We start from the raw sequence: 27,192 nt of genomic DNA, 5'->3' as shown, positions 1-27,192 counted from the left end.
TCAGTTATGTGTTACCAATTGCATCTCCGTAAAACAAGACGTTATCCCGTAAACGCAGATAGGGATTTGTCCCTCCCCGCCCACCGTCTGTCTGCCTTTTTGCTATTACAGGAGATGATGTTGTCAGTTGGGGGCTCGTACATTACCTGAGACCGCACTGACAGGTCATGGCCACTGCACAGCGCTTCTGTGTGGCCGAGGAGAGGAGCGGTCACTGCGCTGCCATGGACCGGCATTGTCTCTATGTGTGGGGGGGATACGTGGTAAGAGGTGGCCCGGGGTGTATTACTGTGTAGTACAAGTTATGGAGAACTATGTGCTAGACGGGCTCTTAAAGGAGACAACCCTCCCTAGGACTCAGTGTGAAGTGGGGGTTGTTTGGTGAAGTTCATGTTATACCACTACTCATCTAAAGATAAATCACCACGAAACAGCCAGCGTATGGGAAAATTCTGTGGCAGTCACACACACTTCTAGCACATTTGTGAACCCCACAGACTGCAGCCCTTGCACCAAGAACTAGCAATGTCATTGAACTTCTACTTCGACACCCCAAGCAACCATTGGTCAGTCCCGGGTCAGTTGTTAATTAGTCTGAAACTGGGAATCTGTATGAAAAAAACATTGGCGTAAAGTGTTGTGCACAATTATATAAGTGCAAAAATTTGCAACTTTTTGCTACTTTGCGTTCCACATGCCTCTTTTCCAAAAGGTGGGTGTGGTGGTGTGCAACTTAGTCACAACGGAGTTTGCCTTGCACGGCCTATGAAATTTACTACTATTTATGCCAGAAACTGATGTACAATTTAGCTCAAATCTATGCCAGCAACTGTATCGCATAGATTTGAGTATCTGGGGAAAAGGGTTACATCTCATTTATTAACCGGTGCCTCTTAAAGGGGCTCTATCAGCAAAATCATGCTGATAGAGCCCCACATATGCGTGCATAGCCTTTAAAAAGGCTATTCAGGCACCGTAAAAGTTATATTAAACTACCCCCCCCGTTTTAAAATAATAACCTAAAAAAGAATGTGCTCTACTTACCGAACGTGCACGCTGGGCGGGCATTCAGGGTGTGTCTTCATCTTCTTCCACGCCTCTTCTTCCTCCGATGTCCTCCGGTCCCGTCTTCCTCCAGCGCTCGCGAACGGACAGTGATAGCCTGGGCGCATGCGCAGTAGCTGTAGTAGAAGCCGCATGCTACTGCGCATGCGCCCAGGCCGTTTTTTTTATATCGGTGTCCGCGAGCGAGCGCCAGAGGAGGACGTCGGAGGAAGAAGAGGCGGGGAGGAAGATGAAGACACACCCAGAATGCCCGCCCAGCGTGCACGATCCGTAAGTAGAGCACATTCTTTTTTAGGTTATTATTTTAAAACAGGGGGGGGGGGGGGGTTAGTTTAATATAACTTTAGCGGTGCCTGAATAGCCTTTTTAAAGGCTATGCACGCATATGTGGGGCTCTATCAGCATGATTTTGCTGATAAAGCCCCTTTAATAAATGAAACTCATCATGTCTTCGGCATACAGAGGATCAAGGATGGTGTATGGAACACTAAGACTGGTCTTACACTACCGTAATGGTTTATGTGGTCCACAATCTGCGAACCCGCAACACAAATTTCACTCTAAAAACTCATTCCGCAGACGTCCGTGCCGCAAAGTGCATCCACAACGTTCCGTGTGTATCAGTATTATGCGGATTCGCAAAAACACACCACAAAACACACGTTGACATCCGCAATTGTGGATATACACTGATGTATGTTCTGTGTATATCCGCATAACTGCACGCGCCCATAGACTTGTATGGGACAGTCCGTGCCGTAAAAACACGGCCATTACGGACATGCAGTATACTGTCCGGACCACGGTTACGGCATGCCACACTACGAAATCTACGGTGGTGTAAGAGGCCGCATAGAAAACAGAGGGTTCACAATTTAAAACCCACAATTGTGGATCCTTTGCGGTCTTAAACTACGGCCGTGTAAGACCAGCCTAAAACTGCTAAATTCTTGCATTACAATCCATAGCCATATTAGGCTAGGGACACATGTAGCCAGCTCGCTGCAAAGTACCGTGGCACTATGCTAGATGGGATTTAAACAAATCCTATCCACATACTGCAGAAAAAGCCCACAATGTAATTTGTCTTGTTCTGTGGGTCTTGAAAAACACAGTATGTCACTTTGCTCTGTGTGCCACAATGGTTTACACCCAGGGCTAGCTGCACAGTGGGTAGAAAAGTAGCAAATTACAGACCTGAGCTATCTTTAGTGGTCCTAGTGAAATGAGTGGAGTTGGGTTGTGCCTGTCCGACCACTTATTCTCTTACTTGGTAGGGGAACAAGTGGTCAGACCCCAACTGATCTGTAATTTATCCCTCCTTCTGTGGAAATAGCTGAAATACAAAAAAACCATTCTCACAACAGAATTTACATTACATAGAAGTGTTTGTGCATACCAGTCTAGTAATTCTTTCACATAATTAACGATAAATTCCTCCTATTGTTCACTCTTTTTCCCCCCAGACTACCTGGCACCACCACCCAGGAAACAACTCTTTATGCATTAATTAACCCTTCATATGTAAATATATGCATGATCCTTTTTAATGGTGGGGGGGACGTGGTCCTCTTTATGGCCTCTCATGGGTATTTTGCCTATTTGTCACCTTACAACTGGGACTTCCAGTGTCAGTGGAGTTTGAAACAAACTTCCTTCGAAATATACACTCTAGAGTGCATTTTGGGGTTCATACGTTTCCCTTATATATGCAGAGCTGGGCTGCTGTGCCATATCACATTTCCAGTTTGTTTGTTTTTTAATATTTGGTTCCTGCAATATCGGTGGAGATTGGCCATTGCTGTGATGTTAAAGTCACAGAATATCTGCTGTGGCACAGTTGGATCGATCACTGTAGCCCTCAACATAGTCAAAGGATGTGGATTGTATGTAGGGTCACTTTAAAGGGATTCTACCATTAAAAACCTTTTTTCTGTGGATAACACGTTGGAATAGCCTTTAGAAAGGCTATTCGTCTCTTACCTTTAGATGGGATCTCTGCTGTGCCGTTCCTTAGAAATACAGTTTTTTACCAGTATGTAAATTAGTTCTCTGGCAGCGATGGGGATCCTGCGACGCCTCTATCCTCTGTTGGATCCTCCCCTTCTTTCTTCGGTGGCGTCATCTCTTTCGGCTCTGACACTAGTAGAGCCGACTGTGCATGCGCGGCCATAGTTCCAAGGCTGCAATTGCGCGCTTGCGCAGTCAGCTCTACTAGTGTCAGAGCCGAAAGAGGTGACGCAGCTGAAGAAATAAGGGGAGGATCCAGCAGAAGATAGAGGCGTCGCAGGATCCTGTTCTCGAGCAGCAGTGGGGACGCCCTCATCGCATTTTCAGCGCTGGGGCCCGCCCCCATCGCTGCCAGAGAACTAATTTACATACTGGTAAAAACTGGTATTTCTAAGTAACGGCGCGGCAGAGATCCCATCTGTAAGAGACGAATAGCCTTTCTAAAGGCTATTCCGACGTGTTATCCACAGAAAAAGGTTTTTAATGGTAGAATCCCTTTAAGGAAATGAATATACAGTAATAAACTCGGTAAAAAAAAAAAAATAATGCATAAAGAATGGGTTGTTGGATTTTAATTAAACTTTCTATGTGTGAATGTAATGATGATATATGTAAGTGATTGCAATATTATAGGGAAGGATCCGTTTATTGGGAAACTGTACAACTGAAAGGAGGCTCCAGTACTTTATTAGCGTAGCCTAGATACAAGATGAGATATGGTTGGGCATGGAGGCATACAGTTTCTTTATGATGGTATCTTGCAGCACATTTGTCCACGGATGTTGCAGTTAGTCATGAAGATCCCCCCTTGTGTAGATGATGAGCAATTCATTTAAGCGACTATTGTGCACCTCTCAGGCCAATGGTGCGGCCCCTCTCAAAGTCTGTTAGGCCGGGGCCCCACGGGCCGGAAACGCTGCGATTTGCCTGCGGCGGAAATGCTGTGGGAAAAATCGCTGCGTTTTACAGCACTTGCAAAGTGGATGGGATTCATGCGAATCCCATCCCCACTTTGCGGAAAAAAATTGCAGTGCGGACACGCTGCGATTTCCAAAACCGTTGCGGTTTTGAAAATCGCAGCATGTCAATTATATCTATGGAAACGATGGTGGCTTCCCCCTAGATATAATTGTAACAGGAAGTCAGCGAAGGAAAACTCTGTGAACTTTCTGTTCAAAGCGCTGCGGGAAAAAACGCAATGCGTTCCCGCTGGGACCGTGGGGCCTTAACCTTAAGTGGGAAGTTGTCTTTAGGTGTCTTGTAGAGGTATCTTAACAGTTAACAAAATTTCACCAAGAGGTACACTACAATCTACCTATAATCTGCCTAAAACATACCTGTATGTGTTTTGCAGAAATCCGATATTACGATGTGACTTATTTTTCAATAAGTGTTCAACCCACTGAAAGACCTACTGTACTTCAGATCACACCTTTAGGCCGGGTTCACATGGGGGGTTTTGCTCCAGAACCTGAGGTGGAGGCCACCTCAGGTTCCAGACCAAAATACGGTAGCTGCGACTGGATGCCGGAGCAATGCTCTGGCATCCAATCGCGTACTCCGCTCCGGATTAGGCCCAAATGAATGGGCCTAGTCGGGAGGGAGCGTCTTCAGGCGGATGTCGCGAGGCGAATCCGCCTGAAAGAACGAGCATGTCGCTTCTTTTTTCCAGGAGCCGGAACAAACGGCTCCCGGAAAAAGAACTGACTGGTTCTCATTGATTTCAATTGGAGCCGTCTTTTAGGTCAGGATTTAGAGGCGGATATGGCCTCAAAATCTGGACCAAAATACCCCGTGTGAACTTACCCTTAGGCTAAAGCCTCACATAGCGACCCGCAACAAAAAAAGTATGCCAGAAAAAAAAAGTTTCGGAAGCATATCACTTTTTTTTTTCCACAGCGCTTTTTACAGAGAGTCGGCAGAGGTTTACTCTGTGGAGTTTCAGCTTCAATTATACCTATGGGGAAACTACCAGTGTTTCCAGAAGTACTGTATAATTGACATGCTGCAATATCCTTAGCTGCAATGGTTTTGGAAATCGCAGCATGTCCAGTGCACGTATTTTACTGCACTGTGGGGATGTGATTCCATAGAATCCCATCCACTACACAGTGATTGTAACACACCGCGCTTTTTTTCTATGGCGTTTCCGCCACGTGATGCCCTGGCCTAAGGCTGTCTTCAGACTGGAATATTGAACCCACCTCACGTGACATGTATTCCCCGTTAAATCACCTTTTCTTAAAACCCTGGATCGTGCTGTGCTTTTATTATTCCTCCTAGAAATGTATAGACAACTGGATGTTCTCATTTTCCCTTGACCCTGTTGGAGTGTGTCTAGACATATCAGTTTAGTCATACATTTCCAAGAGGCATGACAAAAGAACAACAAAATACAGAGTTCTAAGAAGAAATGCCCCAGGATTGCCATAGTCTCAGGAGTGCTAAGGAGTGTCAAAGTGCAGTCTTGCTGTGGAGAGGGTACTTTTAGTCCATATGTAAATCAGCTGTTCCTTGCACCTAGGGCATGGCTTTGGCTGCCAGGGCGCTGGTTTGTGCACATGATTGCCACCCTGCATCACTACCTAACATAAAGATTGTTTGGGTCCCAAAGTGTGGCAAACACATGTGAAAATGGATGTTCCAGTAGATTCTGCCCCAGGTACACTGTGCAACTCATTTGCATATGGATATCTACTAGTATCCCCATGTGGTTGGATATGTAACCTCCATTATTTTTCCATACAACAGACATATGTGTTTATTATATTATTTTAAAGTAAACAGAAAAAAAGTATTGATCCAGTTTATTCTCCTTTTTAAGTCAGTTGCAATAGTATGGAATAACCTGATGGAGTTTGACTTTATTTTGTACATGAATTGTCCAATCGCTATAGAAATATTGTTGTATATAATATATTTATATACAGGCCCTAAAGACACACTCACTGTAGGTCCACAGCTCCAACTTTGCCACCATCTCAGAATTAAAGGGGTATTCCAGCCTTGATCTTTTGTTACCTATTCAGGGGATAAATGATAAAATATGCACAATATCCTTCAACAATCACTAAAACCCCAGTTCCCAATCCCTCTGTTTCAGTATCCCAGAGAAGCAGAATTTGGGGTGACTATAAAAAAGTTGTAGTCACTATTTTTCTTATACTGGACTATGTTCTTTTTCTATTTATTTATTTACAGACAATTGAAGATAATGAGGTTTACCTGCCACATGATGAGATCTGGGTCTATGACACAGAAAATGGTTTATGGTAAGCTGTCTTGTATTCCATTTCTATTTTTTCCCTTCCTGATGAATATTACAAGAACTAATAAGATCATGTGTTCTATTAGGGCTGGGCAAATAATAGAATCAATTTAAATCATTTGACCTGAAGGTGTCTGACAATTCTGTTTTTTTTTATCACCTTGACCCGACATTCACCATAAAAGTATGGGAGATGCAAGACTTTAAATATGGCACCCGTCCAGGAGGTGAGCATATGCTACAGCCGCAGGGTCTCTGCTGTTTTACACTGCAGATACCCATTGGCAGTGCTTGTGATCAGATACATACTGTCACATCAGAGTCAAATGTGATCAAAGCATCTGAGGGGCTCTGTTGCTTTCACTTTCCAGTGTCAAGATCATAGAACAATACAATCACATTTAGGCATCCCTGTGTAACAAAATGTCCATACTTGAACTATATAAACTAATTTATACCATGTGTTTAACACCATAGCAGAAAAAAAAATCTGCCTTATTTGCAGTTTATTTCACCTTTCCACCTCTTAGAACAGAAAAAAAACCCACAAAAATGAATGAAGATTTGCTCAGAGGGAGTTAAAATGCTTTCAGGATGCAGCCCACAGCCTGCGCATCCATTGATATATTCTTTGTTGGCATTCTCCTCCTACCACTAGCTATGATCTGCAATAACTGTCTTCTGTAACTCCTCCTCAGAGGACTTGATTTGGTAAAAAAAAACACACAAAAAAAAACAAAAAAACCCAATCCTCCTGATTAAAAAAACACCCATAGATTGTGCTGCGTTTTTTTTAGCCAAAGCCAAGAATGCCTACAAAGGGGATGGGAACTATATAAGAAGTTCTCATACTTTGCCTTTCTGCTAAATACACTCCTGGCGTTGGGAAAAAAAAAACAACGCAGTAAAATCTGCAACAGTAAAAGCTTCTTTTCCACAATGTGGGGCCTCAGCCTCAAAAAAGATTGTTAGTTTTTTTTCCAAATTGCCCAGTCCTTATTCTAATAGTTGAGAAATGTTTTTCTTAGTGTAAATATTCATTCCAGGTATTAATTGTAGGCGGATGCACTTAACAGAGGGTGAGCTGCCCCCCTCCATGTCTGGCAGTTGTGGAGCTTGCCTTAATGGAAAACTGTATATTTTTGGCGGATATGACGATACGGGCTACAGCAATCAGGTAATCTGTCTGATGTATACAGTGGTCAGACTACGGTCTACTATGTAGGCTATGAAGGATCTATACATAAGTCATTTGGCCAAATAAAACGCAAAATGGGTCCCATTGCTCATTAAAAGCAGGGGCTGATGTGGCATGAACCCTTTAAGGTTATTGTCCAACATTAAGTCCAAAATTCTGTGATGTTTAATTGTAATATATGTCTATGTAGTCCACTCTATTTTTCTGACTTCATACTTGATATATTTCTAGCTACATACTGTAGAGTCACCACTTGGGAAAGCTAACTGTGTATTGGATTATAAATCTAGTATCAAATTCTGTTGAGATCTGCATAAATCTGTATAAACTCTTGTAGTAAAGTGTTTGTAGCCACTATGCAGTTCAGTGCATTGTCACCTCCCACCACAGTAGCAATTGATTTTTCTTGAATTTATGGACATTTATTATACATCACAGCACTTGTTCATTATGTGGAATTGACTGTTTTTGTGTGTATACTTCTACAGCTGTATTATGTGGATCTGCGATCTGGAACTGGAGAATTCAAATGGAAGCAAGTGAAACAATTTAAGGGTCAACCACCAACATCTCGGGACAAGCTTTCTTGCTGGGTCTATAAAAACCAGTGAGTGAGCATCAGAAACTCTTAATTCAGACTGCTATACACTATTATATGTGTATGTGTGTGGTTTTATGTTACTTTTGTGTGGTACTTACACTTATTGCTCTTATTCATTATATACTAACTAAAGGTATATCCTACAATTAAATAACATTTTCATTATATTAATACTTAATTCTTTCTCCTCAGTACCATTGTTAAAGTGGATTTCTCACTTCTTCTGACTTGTCTGCTTTTGTATATCATCGTGTTCCCAATTAAATACAAATTCTGGAGCATTTTTGAGTGTCACCTTTCTCCTTGTTAAAAGGGCCTGTCTGTACAATTTCATCTCTGATTGGACAATGTGAGACTGTCTAGGAACACCAACCCCCAACTGGTACTGTCAAAATTCTAAATTCTTCGATTGAGAAAGAGGTGCTTCAGAATTCTGTTTTTAAGGGGAATACAGTTGTATACAAAGGGTATGTTCACACTACTGTTATTAATGTACATTGCTGTCATCCATCATAGGATGATGGCAATGGACATTAACTATAGCATAGGTGGAGCCCACCTAGTATGTGTCTGTTCCCTTTGACTATAATGTACACAACATAGCAGACACTGTCTGCCTTCATGTTTGTTTACTTTTGTAATGGAAGAAAAAGACCTTTATGCACAACTTTTTATTCCATCAGAAAAGTGAAAAACATGGTGGAAGAAAACTTCTATCATGTTTTTTACATTGGGATGAATGCAGACAGAGACCTGATGGGCTCCTTTTACACCTGTTGTTTAAAGTTTGTTGTTCTCATCCTGTGACTGATGACAGCAACGGACATTAAATGACAGTACTGTGAACCTACCATTAAACAGACACATCTAAATAGGTGGCAATACTGAACATTAATTCTCAATATTTGCCGTGTAGGTTGATCTATTTTGGAGGCTATGGAAGCCGAAGACACCATGAACTTAATGACTGTTTTGATGTTCATGATGCATCATGGGTAATATAACTGTTTACGCATTTCATTTGCTTGTGTCTGAAAGTGAGTGTGAAGTCTGAACTAGATGTAGAACAGATTTAAAGGGTTTTTCCAGGATAAACAGGCAGTGGGAGACACCAGTGCATTGGAGACAAATTATTTTTTTTTCACCTTCCTCCGCCTCTTTGCCAAAAACGGTTTATACTAGACAACCCTTTAAAAGTTAGGCTATGTTCACGTCTGTCTGTCATGTCGTGGATTTGTCCCCAGCTTCAATTTCATTATTCAGTTTTAGAGATGAGCGAGTACTGTTCGAAACGGCAGTTTCGAATAGCACGCACCCATAGGAATGAATGGAGCCGGCCGGCACGCAGGGGGTTAAGCGGCAGGACGCCGATCCCGATCCCGGCATGCGTCCATGCATTCCCATGGGTGCGTGCTATTTGAAACTGCCGTTTCGAACAGTAATCGCTCATCTCTATTCAGTTTCTATTAAAAAAAAACAAAAAACTTGAAAAATGAAACACAACACTCCACATGCAAACCTAGCTTTAAAGAGATTGTTCATTCTTAGTGGAGAGCTTCATGCATATGACTCAAAACTACAAACTAATGTTCTGTTAACTATTTAAATCTGGAAATTTGTACAAGTTTATTATATACTTTGTGTTTCACTTTTTTATTTTTTTAGAGTTCTACTGTTTTCAGTAGAAGTTAAACCTAATCTGTTGTTCCCGTTCAATTGAAAATTCTTGCTGTCTGTTTGCCTCTATATGTACTCCAGAATGTTTCTATCCTCACACCAAGATCTTGGTGAGGAACTGAAACTCTAAGTAAATTAGAAATATTCATAACTTTCACTATAAATTGATTAAAGCCTTCATGTATGCAAATGAAGGTGATGGGCCTAGAAGTACATCAGGGCCCAACTCCTTAAGAAGCTCCTTCAGTTGTATAGAGTGTATGGAACACAGATGGGGCATCACTGTGGCTCAGTGGTTAGCACTGCAGCCTTCTAGCACTGGAGTCCTGGTTCGAATCCCGCCAGGAACAACATCTGCAAGGAGTTTGTATGTTCTTCCCGTGTTTACGTGGGTTTCCTCCCATTCTACAAAGACATAATTAAATGAAAAAAAAAACAAAAAAAAAACGTACATTGTGATCCCTATAAGTAGCTCCCACGGATAGATCCGGGTGTTATGATGTGTAAGTCAATGTAAAAGAACAGCCAGATCCTTAAAGGGGTTTTCCCATCTCACTGTTTCAACTTTGCCTGCAGTCTCTTCTTCTCACTTCCTGTATTTCTCCCCACCCCTCTCAGCTTGCTGAAGGACACTTATGATGTATCACAATAGTTATGCAGATCAGATAATATGCACATGCTTGTAAAAAAAATTGACTCAGTGTTATCTGTGTGTTTACATAGAGAGATAACACTCAGCTTTATTAGCAAACTTCAATTATATGATTGTTCTTTCCAGCACTGAGTAAGTAATGTCACATGTCCTATCTCATAGGTCCATAGTTATAGCAACGCTTTGTAAACAATGGGAGGAATACGTTCACATAGCAGGCAAACAACGCAGTATTTCTAAACAATATATTTAGGAAAAGTCTTCAATTTACTTAATCTGCCAGCATAGATAGGAATCCTTTAGATGGGAAAACCCCTTTAATTAAATAAGATGTCCAGGGTCAGAAAAAAACATGGCTTCTTTCCTCATAAAATAACACCTGCTCATGGGTTGTGTCTGGTATTACAGCCCTGCTTCATTGAAGGCAATGCATTGGGTTGCACACAACTATTGAACAAGTTTGTCAGTATTTATGGAAGAAAGCAGTCATATTTTTCCAATACTTTGTTTCTTTTCAGGAAGGTCAGATGTTTTGGGGATGGAACAATGACATCCATGTGTTCGACACAAAGAAACTAGCCTGGATACAACCAGTGATAAAAGTAAGTTTGTCATATGTCATCATCACTTTGTTTAACATCTTCTAATAACTTGCTCTTGTTTGTTCACAGAACACCCCTCCTCAGCCCCGTGCAGCTCATTCCTGTGCCCTCCTAGGAAATAAAGGCTATGTGTTTGGTGGCCGAGTACTGGTGAGCAGCTGCTTGTACTACAGCTTTAATATAGGATTTTGATCATCAGAGCTACTAGTAAAATTGACTTTATCTTTTATTTTTAGCAAACACGAATGAATGATTTGCACTTTCTTAACTTGGACACATGGACTTGGTCTGGCGGGTAAGAGTAGGAAATAAACAGAAAATACCTAACAAGGAGCTTGGTTTTGGATCATGTATACTATTAACATTAGTAATGAGTATGTAGAAGTATATTCTGTACTTTTATTGTATCCAAATCATTGTGTAAAATCATTGAGAATCTATTGCACATACATCAGACATTGAGATTGAGGCCGGGGCCCCACGGGAGGGAAACGCCGCAGGAAAAATCATGGTGTTTTACAGCAAGGGCAAAGTGGATGGGATTCTAGCAAATCCTATGCCCACTTTGCGGTAAAAACCACAGTGCGGACTCGCCGCGATTTCCAAAACTGGCACAGTTTTGGAAATTGCAGCATGTCAATTATACGTACAGAAACACTGGCGGTTTCCACATAGGTATAATTGTAACAGAAAGTCTGCGGAGGAAAACTCCGCAAACTTTCTGTCTAAAGTGCTGCGGGAAGAACTGTGATGCATTGCCACCGCGGTTTTTCACGCAGCGTTTTTTTCGCTGCGGAATGTCCCATAGGGCCTTAGCCTAAAGAGGTTTTCCAGGACCAAATTGATTTTCATACTGATGATCTATTCACAGGAAATGGCATACAGCACTGCTCTTTTTCAAGTAATAGGAGCACAGCATAGCCATCCAATGCATAGCTGTAGTTCTGGGAAGTTGCCTCACTGCTCCTTTTACTCGAATAGAAGACACCTACACATGCTCCTTGTCCTCTAGCAGCTTCTAGTACCCAGAGGCTATTGCAACTGCAGTGCAGCTGATCTGTCTGGTAGTTGGACCCCACATATGACAGGATAGGGCCAGACATTGAAAAAACACCTACCGTATTTTGCGGACTATAAGGCGCACCGGACTATAAGGCGCATTACCCATGAGCACCTTATAGTCCTGCCTAGGTCCATATATAAGGCGCACCGAACTATAAGGCGCAGCGCTGTCCGATGCGCCTTATATGTGATTGAAAGCGGCGGCCGGCAGACTTTGCCGGTGGCCGCTTAACCCCCCGCGTGCCAGCCACTTCTATTCATTTCAATGGCACGCTTCCATTGAAATGAATGGAAGCGCTCGGCACGCGAGGAGTTAAAGGGATTCTACCATTAAAAGAACTTCTTCCTTCTTGATCACGTCAGAATAGCCTTAAAAGGCTATTCGTCTCCTACCTTTTTACCATAGCCAGCGCCGCCTTCTTCCGCAGTTCCGTCTCTGTCTTCTTTGGGCCTCATGGATGACGCATGCGCAGTCGGCTCTAACAGGCTCTCGCAGCCAGAGCCGACTGCGCATGCGTCATCCATGAGGCCCAAAGAAGACAACACAGACGGGGACACGGAAGGCGCGAACACAGCTCAGGGAGAAGGCGGCGCTGGCTATGGAAAAGGTAAGAGACGAATAGCCTTTTTAAGGCTATTCCGACGTGGTCAGGGGGAAGAAGTTCTTTTAATGGTAGAATCTAGAGTTGAGCGAGTACTGTTCAGATCGGCTGATCCGAACAGTACTCGCTCATCTCTAGTAGAATCCCTTTAAGCAGCGGCCGCCGGCAAAGTCTGCATGCCGCTTCCATACATTACAATGAGAGCGCGCTATTCAAATAGTTAGAGATGAACGAATACTATTTGAATAGCGCGCTCCCATTGCAATGTATGGAAGCGGCATGGAGACTTTGCCGGCGACCGCCGCTTAACTCCTCGCGTGCCGCCGCTTCAAGCCTAATAAAGCGCACCGGACTATAAGGCGCACTTTCGATTTCTGAGGAAATCGAAGTATTTTATGTGCGCCTTATAGTCCGGAAAATACGGTAGTTTTGGCTGTGGCAGAAACGCTGCAGCAAAAAAAATGCTGCATTTTACAGTAACTGCACAGTGGATTGGATTCTGGCTAATCTCATCCACATGTTTAATTATACCTAAGAAATGCACCAAAGCAGAACTTCATGCAGTTAGGAGGCCTTCACAGCTTCAAGAGGTGATAGCTTTTCAGTGCTGTTACTGGATCTAGAGATGCAGCCATATTACTGATCCATTTTCTAATAGCATTTTTTTTCTAATGGGTTCTAATGGCATTACCTCTGGGCATAGAATACTATGGTGGTACATAGTCTGTTGCTTACTTGTACTTATTTGTAATTATTAATAAACTACCAATATATTCCACTGTGCTGTTTCTAATTGAAGTATTATGTTTTGTTTAGGATCCACATTACTGGAGAAAAACCTCCTGGCAGATCTTGGCATACCTTAACACCTGTTGGAGATTATCAGCTATTCCTTTTTGGAGGTCTAAGTGGTGAAAGTGTACCACTAAGTGAGTAGTTACTGGCACATCAGTGTGATAGGCGTAATGTCCAGAATCCAATACTAGTGTTTTCCTGTAGATAGGTGAGTGAGTGGCAGGGACATATGCATTCGTCAGCTATTTCTGGTAAATCCACTGCTCTATATGAGTTATTAAATACCGGGACTGGTTTATTTCTCAGGTGATGGATGGATATATAGCCTCAAAACCAATGTATGGACAGAGTTTAAACACTTACCCAAAGATCAGCCAAGGTAAGATGTTTCAGAAACTTACTACTATAACCTCGTATATCTGTACACACGGTCTCTAATACTACTATGGATATCATATTATGATATATTGTTTTTAATATAGGTCTGTACAAGTGAATGTTTGATTTTGTGATGTGGCGCTGCTTTCTTGTCTTGTGAGAAACAGGGCCTTTTTTTGGTCACCTGTTCAGCAGCTAACTTGTGAGTGACTATTGCTGGCCAAATTCAAAGACTAAGTGCTCTCAATGAAATTTCATACCACATGAAATGTTTGGTATAAGAATCTCTTTCTTAGTCTGAGCATTGCACACAAAGAGAGAGCTTTATTATACATCAAGGTTTTTATAGCCACATACAGGAAGTAAACAAACAGCAAGCTCTGATTGGTTGGTCGAGGTATCCGCCTCCTGTGACATCAGCTCCAGGGCACTACCTCCAGGAAGTGATGTAGCTCCTTGCCGTGTGGCTTATCCGATGTCATTTCCTGTGGGAGTGACTTCTTGCCATGTGATTCTGTGATGTAGTTCCTGTGGGTGTGCCAGGTCCTCCCATGCTCTCATGGGAAACCGTGTATAATCTCTCTGTGTCCACATGTTTAGGCCTCCACCTGAGCACAGTATAGAGGCCATCTTGTCATGATGTCTGGTACACTGTCAAAAGCCCATAGCCCACAGGAATGTCTTTGCAGCCTCAATCTTCACAATTCCATGTGTTCATTACAGTATATACATATAGCCTAGTATACAGCTTTGATTTAGCTCTGAACTCCATCCACCCACAGCCACTAGATGTGTGAGGGCTTTGAGTTAATTGAATGTTATCTGTTCATGCTCCACAACAGCCTACCTGGTTTTTCCACTTAGATATGCCCATTGTCTCCAACCAAATGGAGACTGCTCAAGTCAGCTGGGGGGGAGGACTACTATCTCCAAAGACAATAGATTACAAGATGCCAGGAGGGACATATAATTTTAGTTTCAACCTGGGACAAAAAGGCGTATTATAGCTATATTCAGACATCATCTTGTCACATAATATCATATTCAGTTTGAAACATAAATAGTCTCAGTAATAATATAATATGAAATGTAGCAACCAATCACATTGCTCTTTTCATTTCCCAAAGTCCCTCTAAAATTGAAAGCTGGAATGTGAATGGTTGCAGAACTGTTCTACTTTTTCTTTGCACTAATCCCAGTGCCACAGATCACTTATCCTGTGACAGTCATTGCACCTAGGTGATGTATTTGCTCAAAAACAAGGATATTTTAAACTTATCTTCACTTAAAACATGATCATTTTAGTTTCAAAAGTATTTATTGAATATAATAAAGAATAAACAAGTGCAATAATTGTATAGTATCAAGAGAGTGTAAAATACAACAGGGTAAAGCATAGACAGTGTGTGGTTCAATAGTACATAAAACACATTCCTCGTATAAACAAGTTTAGCAATCCAAAACAACATAGGATACATATGTAAAAGGAAATGAAATAACACACAAAGGGAGAAATTAAAAAGAGGGAAAAGAGATTGGAGAGGAGAGCACTACCACCATTGACATAAAGAAGGTCTTGAGGTTAGTTGAATTAAGCTGGGAATATGTTCCTTTTGGAATAGAAATACTAATTTGGCAATTAAATCTGCATCATGATTAATTAGACTTTTTAACTGAGTCATGCACAGAGTGCACTGTTCTCCTAATTACATCCTGGAGAATAGATTTGCATATTTATTAAGGGGAACATGTAATTCTTAGCCTAGGGCCACAGATGCATACAATATAACAGGTTGGGTATGTATGATCAATTAATCCAAGTAGACCAAATCTTATTAAAGTGGGGACGAATGTCAGTTATGGTAGCATTAATCTTCTCAAATAGCATATGGCATCTATTCACTTAACAATATCTGATATCAAGAAGCTCGGGGTCCGCTGTCTGGATTCTACATGTATTCTGGCTGACATGAGAATATATTGTATTAATTTATACTTGGCATAATGTAATCCTGGTAATTTAAGGCTTAAGAGAAAAACAGAGGCTGTAAATGACAGGAAATTATCCAGTAACCATTGTAGCAGTCTATGAAGCGATATTCAGACTTGTCTGACCACAGAGCAAGTCCACCAAATGTAGTGTATCTCCAACATCCAGACACCCCTTGAGGCACAAGGGAGAGACCGCTGGATAAATGAGATGTAGCTTGGCTGGGATAATATACGATCTATGTAACACTTTTAGAGAAGTTTTCATAAGTGAGACCTGCCAGCTACTTTTACTTATGTGAGTGCAACACTCTTGCCAATTGTCTAACATTAGGTTGGTCTCCAAGTCGGTCTGCCAACTAGCCATGAAGGCTAGCTTAGCAGTCTGCGGTGGAGCTTTAAAACCTGATCATTTTCATGGGTGACAGCTCTTAATTTCCCAGTCCTGCGATGTTGCACTCTCAAGAGTCCAGGAAGCTGAGATATGGGGTGTTGTTTTACAGATTATTTATACTATGGAGCTATCTTTAGATGTTTCTGCCTGCCTATGATGTTGGGGAATTGCAAGTATTCTTTCTCACACTAACAATAGTAATTCTGCAATGGTTTTGGTGAGAAAGTATATTTTACTTTGTGTAAAAAGGAACCCTTGAGATTACTAGTGCACTTACTCTATATTTGGTCAGCTGTTATGAATGAGGGCAATCTAGGAAGGAATGAGCTATAGAATATCAATCAAGTCAAGGCTGGACAGTCACCCCCTCACAGTGAAGGAACTTACCAAAGGAGAGTCCTACAGCAGCCAGAGCTACCAGCAAGGAAGAGGTGAGGAAGAAAAGGGCCTCTGTTCTAAACCTATGTTTAAAAAAAATAATAAATATAATAATAATATAATAATATTAAAATGCCATTGATATTTAACATGTGATACCTTTAACAGAGCTTTAATATTGATGACCTATTCTTAGGACAGATTGTCAGTATCTGATGGACAGGGTCTGACACTCGGCACCTCTGCTGATCAACCATTTGAGGAGGCAGTATTAGTGAGACGAATTCTTCATTGAATACCAATCAAATCACAGTATATTGTATTGTAGCTGTGTCTGGTATTGCCCCTCAGTACCATCACTAGAATGGGATTGAGCTGCAGACAGGTCATCTGACATGAACATAACATCGCAGCCTTTGAAGTTGAAGTGGTGCTTGACCAAGTGCCATGGTCACTTAAACAGCTTATTGGTTGTCCCCCTCACAGATCTGATATCAATGATGTATCCTAAGGGTAGGTCATCAACATCAATCTCTGGGAAAATCTCTTTAAAGTTCACCTTTATTGATACTGTCCCATCCAATCTGACACTGGCGCAGAGAGACACAATTGCATGCCAAGGCAGCCTGGCAAGTAATCCTGAATAGATCCTAAAGAAGAAAAGCAGAATTCCAGTAGTTTATTCTCCCTTTTGCAATAAGATGCAATGTTTCAACTATATTGTGCAACAGAAATGTAGCACATTATTGCCTCTGGGTCAATAAACCTCCTTGTGTGGTACACTGGACTTCTGATTTTCCTCTTTTGCCATCTTACTGATGGGACTGTCAAGTTCCTGGAGACCCTTTTACCTTTTTTTTTCTTTACAGTGCTGCACCTAACTTTTGGATATTTTGTATAGATCTAATACTAATACGTAGTATGTACTGCCCAGTATGTAATGACCAAGTAAAAATTCCACTTTAACCCATTTAAAACTGTTCCAAATGGTCAAGATGTGGATAATGGAGTGGAATTGTTGAAAACAAAAATTGTGAAAGAAAAAAATTAAAAGTAATTTAGTTCAGACAACAGTTTACAGCTCATCATACTGTCAGGGTCGGGGGTTGCTAGGTGGGGTGGCATAGACACAAAAGTCCAGTTTCTTTAGTCTAAAACAAAGGTAGAGTGTTATTTTCACTCAAAAAGGTAGTGCAGCATCAAAAGGAAACAATACAAAAATAAATACCTGACTGGCTAGGCTCTAACTCAGCATAGGTTACCTCACCTAGAATAGCAGACTCAACAGTAGGTTGCATCAACCGAGACAGCTCCAACAGTGTGACCTTCCTGCTGCCTCTCCAGCCAAGCTCTGTCCCAAATTTTGCTGATGGAGCTGGCTTCTTAAGCCTCCTTGATGAGCAGACTCTCTGCAGCTGAGTCGCTGCTGGAACATCCCCAAAGTGTGGACTGGAGGGGGGTGGAATGACAGGTCCCACTACCAACTTACCTGCCATTCCTAAAAATCCAGCCCAATACTGAGCATTTACCAAAAGTTGTCTGCAGAGAACAAACATTCCTTCTGGAGTTTTCTCATCTCACCCACCTGAGTAGTCTGAGTGAGATGTACACCCCCTCCATTATCTGACCAGCCATCAACTTCCAATACACATATTAGGTGTATGTTGGCCAAAACCACAGGTTTTAGTGGGGACCAGCCAACCATCTAAGGCTGCATTCACACAGAGTAACGCCAGGCGTCATTTGTGTGTAATTTGTGTGTCTTTTACGGCCGTCATAAAACGTTTACATAGAGTTCTATAGGAAAAGACGGCCGTCATTGTAATGACGGCCGTAAATGACGGCCGTAAATTTACGGACGTCTTTTCCTATAGAACTCTATGTAAACGTTTTATGACGGCCGTAAAAGACACACAAATTACACACAAATGACGCCTGGCGTTACTCTGTGTGAATGCAGCCTAAGACTACATGCACATTACTGTAGTGGATTTGCTGTCTGCAAATACTGATCAATAATCCAAACATATACATGTCTGCATTGCATCAGTATGTCATCGGCAATCGGGGATCTTTTATGATTCTCTACACTGGCCTGTGCCGCAAATGTGGAAAAATATAGGATATGCTTCATAATTTTCGGACCACTTCTACGGCTCAAACATACATCCGCAAAAATCGTGGACATGTGAAAGGCCCTGTAGAAATGCATGGATTTGCAATTGTAGATACAATTACAGTCATATGCATGGGGCTTAATGTGTATTAGGGCTTCTTGACTCTTCCAACTGCAGTTGTCGGGGAGTATAAGGATCAAGCAGTTGAATTTCTACATGCCTGATCCCCTTGTTCTTAAAGACTGGAGCCACCATCAGAGTGATCTGTCAAGGGCTTTCTCCCCATTCCCTATTCAGAATATATTCATGCTCAATCAAGCATGCATGGGTATATGGTTTGGGGGGGATGGACATAAAAAGATAGGTAGTTAGTGTGAATGACAGTTATTTCATATACATACAGTCAGCCACAATTGTCCTGTCCTATTGACCTCTCTATGAGAAGCCCTGCTTTCATAATAGAAATGGAAGTTTCTATAGGTGAGACATGATAACAATTCAGTTATCAGCCGCAATTAACTTTATTGTTCAGTTAAACTGAATATCTTTTATTTCAGTGGAGCTGAGGGTCAAGTGGCTGGTCTTAATCACTTATCTTAGAGAGAAACAAATGGATCCCAATGGGGGAAAAACATAGCTTCAAATCCTTAAATTCCGTGATAGCCTAAAGTCAACTCCATCAATTATATTGTTGGTAGTAGAGCCAGTCTGCCACCAGATGCTGTGCCGCACCTATCCAGTTTAATGGAGCTAATTTGCAAGATATGATACAAGCTATGGCCAGGTGTGGAGCTGTTTGATAAGAAAGCGTCCATGCTTTTCTACATGTAGACAACCACCTGAAATAGTCTGTATATAACAGGGCTGTGGGGTCGGAGCTTGGGTCAGTTTTGGGTAGAGTGAAGGAAAAAAGTAAATTTCATCCTCGACTTCGAAATAAACAATTATCGATATTCTATAATTTGATATATATATATATATATATATATATATATATATATATATATATATATATTCTGCACATTTATTTTTACATGTCAGTCACTAGCTTTTTTGTGAATTGGTGGATCTTTACTGCTTCTGTCTGACCATGGCTGTCATGGGAGTCATATTTATAACAGAAGATTGAGTAAACCTTGGCCTACCACTCCACAGCCCTGTTTATTAACATTCACATTGTGTATATGGCACTTTCTAATTACTCTTTCATTTCTAGACTGTGGCACACAGCCTGTCCTGGGAAAGATAATGAAGTTATGGTGTTTGGTGGCAGCAAAGACGACCTGCTCTCAATAGACACTGTTAGTATCAAGAACATGAATACTAATGTTTATTTATACTTTATCGATCCATTGAAATGGATTTTCCTGGCTAAACATACAAGTCAATGTGAAAATAGAGAATACTGTATGAATAGCCAGTAAAAGAAAATAACAAATAATAAGTGCACAAAGCAAATAATACATTGCATTTTATACATTGATTTATCCAAATGTATTGAGAAATGGTTCTGTATGTAAACACAAAGGTAAAGCAAAAAGAAAAGTCTACTCACAGCTTATGCTAAAAAAGCAAAACAAACAAAACAGTTGGTAGATAAATAAGACAAAAAAAAAAACCATTTAATATTTTTTTTAAACCCTAGCAAAGATCCTTAAGGTTTTCTCACAGTTTGCATTGTGTCCTAATGGGTGCCTCTTCTCACAGCCAAAAAAAAAAAAAAAAATTAGAATAGTGTTAAAATATTTTTACAATCTACAACTTAAAGAGGACATTTCATCTCCTCTAGCACAACATATTCTGTTGTTTTTGTAATTACCAAACCCACATCCATACGGGATGTGGTCAGGAGTCTATTATAAGGAGGTGTTGGACCTATCAGTGATGAACCTCAGACAAGCTGGAAGCCACTGACTTCTAAACTGAAAAATGTAGGAGCCAAATATCAGAAATTCCCATTGAAGTGAATGGGAGACAGAAAGAAAAAATGCTTTGGTTAAGCAGAAAAATTCAGCTTTAAGTTCCTGAAGCTGAATTTTCCAACTAGGGAAAATTCCTAAGGCTAAATGCCTTAGCTTGTTAAAATTCCACCCTGTGAACATAGGTTTTTATGACAATTGGTAAATACAGCTGAATAATACATCTCTAAGAACATATGTATTTTTCTATTTAAAAAACACATAAAGAAGCAAAGCAGCAGCTGCACACAGTGGAAGACAGAATGTTAATCTTGTCCATGTGTACAGCTGCTGCTTTCTTTTTTTTAATGTGTTTTTTAAAAGATAAATGCATGTGTTTTTTCAGCTGTATTTACAAAATGCCAGGAAAACGTATGCAAGTTACCCTGTGGGAACCCAGCCCAAGGCTGAGACTTCATTTGAAGACCATCATACAAGCAAGGATAGTTGTGTTGGCCCCTGACACAGCAAGGAATGTAAGTGAATGGAGACTCCAAGGTTGCCATTGTCGCAAATGTCGAGCACAAAACGTGACTCTATTCACTTACATTACGTGCAATGTTGCAGGAATTGATAAAGGTTTAATAATTTTTTTTTGTAATGTAAAATAGAGGAAAAATATAGGAAAAAATTTGATATTTTAAATGTTAAGAGAGCTCCTGGTGGCCATGGAAACCAAATGGCTCTCACAACCTCACAGAGAGAAATTAAAAAGGAATTAAACTAACCTTTCATATGTCATGGTCACATCTGAGGAGATATCTGAGAGTTTAAGTACATTTCCCGTACTTATAACACTCAAACAATCTCACCATTCCTGCAGCTGCCTGGCTGTTTCTTTTCTTAGCTTCTCTGCTGAGCAATGTTAGGCTGAAGCTCCATGTTGCAGAAAAACTGCTTTTTTTTGTTGAAGATTTTTCTGCGTTTTTTTTTTTTTTTTTTGAGCCAAAGCCAGGTATGGATTGAGCAAGCAAGAAGCATCCTATATATCTCCCATTCCATTAGTATCCATTCTTTGCTTTGGCTCAAAACACCACAGCAAAATCTGCAAAAAAAAAAGCTGCGTTTTTGTACTGTGGGGCCTTAGCCTTAAGGAGAAATGCCAGGCAGACAAGATGGAAAGAAAAACAGCTGGACAGGAGTTGGAAGAATAAGAGCAGAGTGAGGGTTGGGTGTTCATCTAGTATGTGCGCCGCTAGTTAATGGCTGAAGTTGAAGGCAGGTTTTCTCTTAAAGCAATAGTTAAGTGGTAGTCAGAAAAGTCTTGCTGCCATTTTCAAATTCTAGTTCGCTTTTGAGGACCATTTGAGTAGCCATCTGGAGCCCTGCAGGGGTTTTTGGTTATTTTTGGTCTTGGTTACGTGTGCTCCCAAAATTAATTTAATATAAATTTAATGCTTATATTTGCATAACCCAAAGTGATAAAATGAAAAGTATAACACACCCTGCAAAACACAAGGCCTCATTCACTGTTACGTTTACTCAGTGGACTCCTGTTCTTAGGATCAGTGGAGGTCTCAGTGATTAGACCTCCAAAGATCATACATTGTTCTCCTATCCAGAGACTTCTCTGATAAGTACTAAACTGGTTTTGATCACTTTGTATAGTCTTTATATTCCGTAAATCATTGTTGGTCTGGATTTGTAACTTGTACTGTCTTTTTCTTACAGGGTCATTGTAATGACTTGCTTATCTTTCAGACACAGCCTTACCCACTGCTAAGGTAAGAACATGTGAACTGCGTGTGAATGGTAAAGTGCTTCTTTCAGGTGAATGGCAGAGATTGAGTCCCACCAATTAAGCACTGTTGGCCCTTCCTAAGGACCCCATAGTTTTAAGAGAAAAGTCAGAGTAAGTCTAAGTTCACACCTGTGTTCACGTTTCCGTTACGTATAGACTGTAATGGGGTCCACCAGGTTGCCACCCGAAATGGGCAAAAAATGTGGAGAGAAAAGCTCTGTTTACAGCGCTTTTCTCCCTGCATTTTTCAACCAAAATGGGGAACCTTAGGCTCTGTTCTCATGGAGTAACGTGCTGATCATTCTGACACGTAAACACATGTCAAAGTGAGGCGCTTCAAAACAGATCCCATTGACTTCAATGGGTGTGTATCACATTGAAAGCAATAGGTAAAAAAGCCTCCCAATGAGTTCAATGGGTAGCGCGCGTAAGCAGCCTAACAAAGTTTATTAGGTTAGAACATAATGTGAACCTAATAAACTTTGCTGCACTTGCAACAATACAATTTTTAGTGTGTGCCATTGTCTTGCTATACATTAAGAGAAAAGTAAGACTGACCTACTGAAATTGGCAGACCTTATGTGCATGGGGACTCTAGTGACTCTCTTCCATTAGTTGATGCTGATATTCAAAGGAGATAAGCGACAATTACTTGTCACTGAAAAGAGCATAATAATAATAATAATAATAATAATATATTTATACATCACTTACATATTCCGCAGAACTTTACAAATTGTAAGGATCAAGTACACACAATAAGCCTAATAAATGAAAGGGCATCTTGTCAGGCCCCAGCATGTGCCACAGCGAGATAAGGCTGTTCTAATGGTGTTCCTTACTAAAGCTGTCACTAGCAGAAGTGTGAAGTTTTATGGTTTATAAAACTTGTAATGCCCTTTGCTTATTGAGTCTGGCAGGTCATGGGTTGGCAGTAGCAGCTGCCTCTGCTGGTGTCTGCCTCTCCACTTTCCCCTGCTCTGGAACACAGGCATATGTACAGAAGCCTCCTGAGGATAGTGAAGAGAGAACCAGGAACAAGCAGGATTCAACAGCCTGGTTGAGGCCACAGGGAAGTTGTCAAACACACCTTCCAGGGTGCAAATACCAGCAGAGACCACATGATTAGTGACAGCTTAATGCGGGGCACCATTAGAATAGCCTTATGTTGCTGTGGCACAATCTGGGGCTTAGTTGGAGTTCCCTTTAAAAACCACCAGGCATTGACCTGTCAGTGAGATAGTATAAGTGTTGCATAACCCCCTTCTTTATTGCATTATCCACCTTACTGACAGTTTCTATTGGTATGTAAAATCCATTGAGGATATAAGAGTGTATGGGACAAGGAATTTAATGTACAGGCAAAAATGAGCATTATATTTGTGCAGATAGTCTTATGTGATCTAGTTGTGATGCTATTAGTGTGTCCTTGGATTTCCGATATAATATAAATATAATGTTACAAGCCTTTGTTATTTCCTCTGAATTTAGTATTATTCTGATGTTCCATTGATGTAATCAATTCATACTCTGACTGCAGGTAGTGACATGGGGAGGGGGGAGACATTGCTTACTGCTGGTTTGTCTTTCTCTGTAGTTTATTGCCATTTTGATTCTCCTTGTTTGTTTGAGAGCATCTTAGGGCTCGTTCACACAGGCACAGAGGGGGTGGATTATGGCGTAGAATCCACGTCATAATCCGCCTCCTCACAATGGTGGTCTATGTAGACCGCTAGCATTCAGGCGGATTCCGTGGCTGAATCAGCCGCAGTGGCCGCCTCGCGGCAGCACCGTCCGGACTAGGCTCATTAATTTGGACCTAATCCCGAGCGAAAAGCCGTGACAGAATATGCACATGTGGATTTGCGTGTGAACAAACACTTATACCTCATTTTACTGTTCGTTATATAATAAACAGGTTTTCTGGCATTCTGCCAAAGCTGTCATTAATAGGGAGTTTATTATTGCATGTTTTATCTCTATTGGGGATCACAGTGAGAACAATTCTGTAAGAGACAGCAGATGACCTTCCAGCCTGTTTTGGAATTTGGAAACAAACCAAAACAGAAAGGACAAGTTAGAAACGAAGATCCAATACCAGAATGATGTAGTATATGATTGAATTGTATCACTTTTACTTGACAACTGAATGGTAGATATTCTTTGTCTCTTCAGATTGTGTCTTGATACCATTGGGAAAAATGCTTTTCAGTTAAGAAAGGAATTATCCTGCTTACCCCTAAAGCTGCTCGAGCAGGTCAACAAGAGGATCACATTCTGGACAGCAACTCTCTTCCGCCAAAGCAGGAGGGAAAGTTGTTATGAAATCAATAACAACAAGACTTGATGATGGCGCATCCTATACAGTCTGACTATTTGCACTTGTCTTTAACCCTTTGGTTACATGTTGCTGTGTAGGGCTGTTTTCAGTAGATAACTGATGCAAAACATTTTTCTTGTTCTTAAGTGTTTTGTAATTAGTTTCTGATGTTACTTCCTTGCCGATATGGCAGGAAGCTGGGAATGTAAGGATTAGATACCTAAAGCTGGCTAAATGCATATAATTGGTCACTTGTCATATACAGAAATTACTAGACTTGTGGCTGATCAGGGAATAGCTGTATTGGAATAGATGCTATGCACAAAAATGGAGGCTGAGCAGGGAGCGACTCCCTGTGATCCCTCTCATTTACAAGAACTTTTAGCTTTATTATACTATTTAAGAGTCTATTTATGTCCCAGGGAGGTTGAATTCAGCACATGCAGTGTGGTAAAATCTCCTGACATTTGTGCCAAATGTATAGTCTGATGTATACCACCATATATCATCTAGTGGCACAAGGCATCCCTTGGCTCAGGTGTGAATTAAAACAATGTACACATTTTTTGCACTATATAATAACGTGCATTGAGCTCCACTTTCGTACATATAAAGAGACCCTGTATGGTTAATACAAAAAAGAACACTCTTGGCATTTTGGTATCTGTGGATCAGACAGTTCTTCATATCCCGGTCAAACATAGCAGAAAAAGGACACACTGAGCTGTAGAATATGTAGTTAGCTGTGATTCAGCATTTACATGTAAAATCCTGTTTAAAGGGAACCTGTCAGGTTCCATTGTGGCCCCTCTGTAATCTTTCTGTTGCAGAAAAGTGAAGTTTTAAATTGTTAAAAGCATACAAAATTATACACAGATTGGGAGTAGTGGGAATAGGTGCAGCATAACCTGTCTTTTATTCATTAAAATATCTATGCTTCTATATGAAGAAAACCAAGAAGAGCTCTTGTGGGTGACTGATAGATCTGTATTCACAGTCATAGAGGAAAGGCTGTCACTCACTGATTGGACCTCCTCATTGACTTTGCAGCATAAGAGGAGCTTTTAATGAATAAATGACAATTCATACTGACTCTTTTTCTACAAAACTATATATCTTAGGGCTGGGCAATTAAATGCAAAATAACCGAATCCATAAATCGACTCAATCGATTATTTCAATTATTTTTAATCCATGTCATCCCGTCTGGCATTGCCATTTATTAAAGAATATTTCACTCACAGTATACTATCTAGTCAGGATCACTGATATGTTAATAACTAAAACCAAAATCCTGTGGCATGTAAGAAAAATAAATGTATTCTAAAGTAATTGTTCAGTAATGGTAGTTGAGGTACCAGCCCTATAGGGTCTGCCTAGGTTCCCTTTAACCCACTAATAACATCAAAATACTGAAAGCTTTATATCCTTTACTCAGATAGGGGTAGCATTGGAGAACAGCAGGGATTTATAAAAAGGAAGGGACTGTAACACTATTTAGAGCACTGAAACCTATTTAGTGATCCTTATAAAGTTTAATTTCTCAAAATGTGAGACATTGCTATCAAAAGTATCTAGAACATGGCAATCTATTAGAGGCCAGAAGATATATTTTAGATGTATTTCCCCCTTTTAACAAATATCAGTCCACAACATTTCAGACAACTGCTCACTGTATTCTATACTACATTCATCACATTGTGGACTAAGCACACACGCATTATCCAATATACTGTAATACCCCAACTACTCTTGGGTCCCATTAAAGTATTACTTTTGTATGTTGTGTTAACCTTTTGTGATATTTGATTGTTTGATAAAAAAAATATATATATATTTTATATTATTTAATTTAATGGTTTAAAGGGTTTACTGTGCTATTTAAAGGGATGTTCTCATCAATGTCTATTAGACATGCTCTGAAAGGCAGAATATTGCTTTTCCAATCCATCTGGTCTGTGAGAGAAAATAAGCAGGTCCTAGACCCCCACAGTAAGTGGGAAAATGATTAGACATGGCATACTAACATTTATTCCTGCTTCCAGACCCCCGATGCTACAACCTTCATGACCTGTCTGATCGACAAAAATGTTTTCTGAGAGAACTCTAGTAGTACTGTCTGTTGACAAGCGAAGGTACAGAAGCACTTAAAAGAAAGTCAATTATATATTAGGAGGAAGGAGCAACACAGTGGCTCAGTGGTTAGCACTGCAGCCTTGCAGTGCTGGAGTCCTGGGTTTGAATCCCACCAGGAACAATATCTGCAAGGAGTTTGTATGTTTTCCCTGTGTTTGCAGGGATTTCCTCCCATTCTACAGAAAAAATGTACATTGTGATCCCTATATGGGGCTCACAATCTACATAAAAAAAACAAAAACCCGTATA

General features: G+C 40.7%; 1 protein-coding gene across 1 annotated transcript; it reads left to right on the top strand.

Moving 5' to 3' along the window:
• Positions 1 to 109: 109 nt before the first annotated feature.
• On the top strand, positions 110 to 27,192 carry KLHDC1 (kelch domain containing 1). Its single transcript, XM_075282602.1, has 13 exons — positions 110 to 263; positions 6,277 to 6,347; positions 7,403 to 7,520; positions 8,030 to 8,148; positions 9,059 to 9,137; positions 10,990 to 11,073; positions 11,143 to 11,223; positions 11,310 to 11,368; positions 13,554 to 13,666; positions 13,839 to 13,911; positions 20,005 to 20,089; positions 22,418 to 22,470; positions 24,663 to 27,192. The coding sequence occupies exons 1-13, from the start codon at positions 168 to 170 to the stop codon at positions 24,832 to 24,834; spliced, it is 1,203 nt and encodes a 400-aa protein (XP_075138703.1). The 5' UTR covers positions 110 to 167; the 3' UTR covers positions 24,835 to 27,192.

The sequence above is a fragment of the Leptodactylus fuscus genome, chromosome 7 (genome assembly GCF_031893055.1).
Source record: "Leptodactylus fuscus isolate aLepFus1 chromosome 7, aLepFus1.hap2, whole genome shotgun sequence".
Lineage (NCBI taxonomy): Eukaryota > Metazoa > Chordata > Amphibia > Anura > Leptodactylidae > Leptodactylus > Leptodactylus fuscus.
Note: the sequence above shows the minus strand (reverse complement) of the source record. Positions and strands in the feature narration are given on the sequence as shown.

Bases quoted from the DNA above. Each gene is read 5' to 3' on its own strand.
- KLHDC1 (XM_075282602.1), top strand. From the start codon at position 168: ATGGCCACTGCACAGCGCTTCTGTGTGGCCGAGGAGAGGAGCGGTCAC. The intron at 7,521-8,029 runs GTAATCTGTCTG...ATACTTCTACAG, and splicing joins ATACGGGCTACAGCAATCAG to CTGTATTATGTGGATCTGCG. The intron at 11,074-11,142 runs GTAAGTTTGTCA...GTTTGTTCACAG, and splicing joins GGATACAACCAGTGATAAAA to AACACCCCTCCTCAGCCCCG.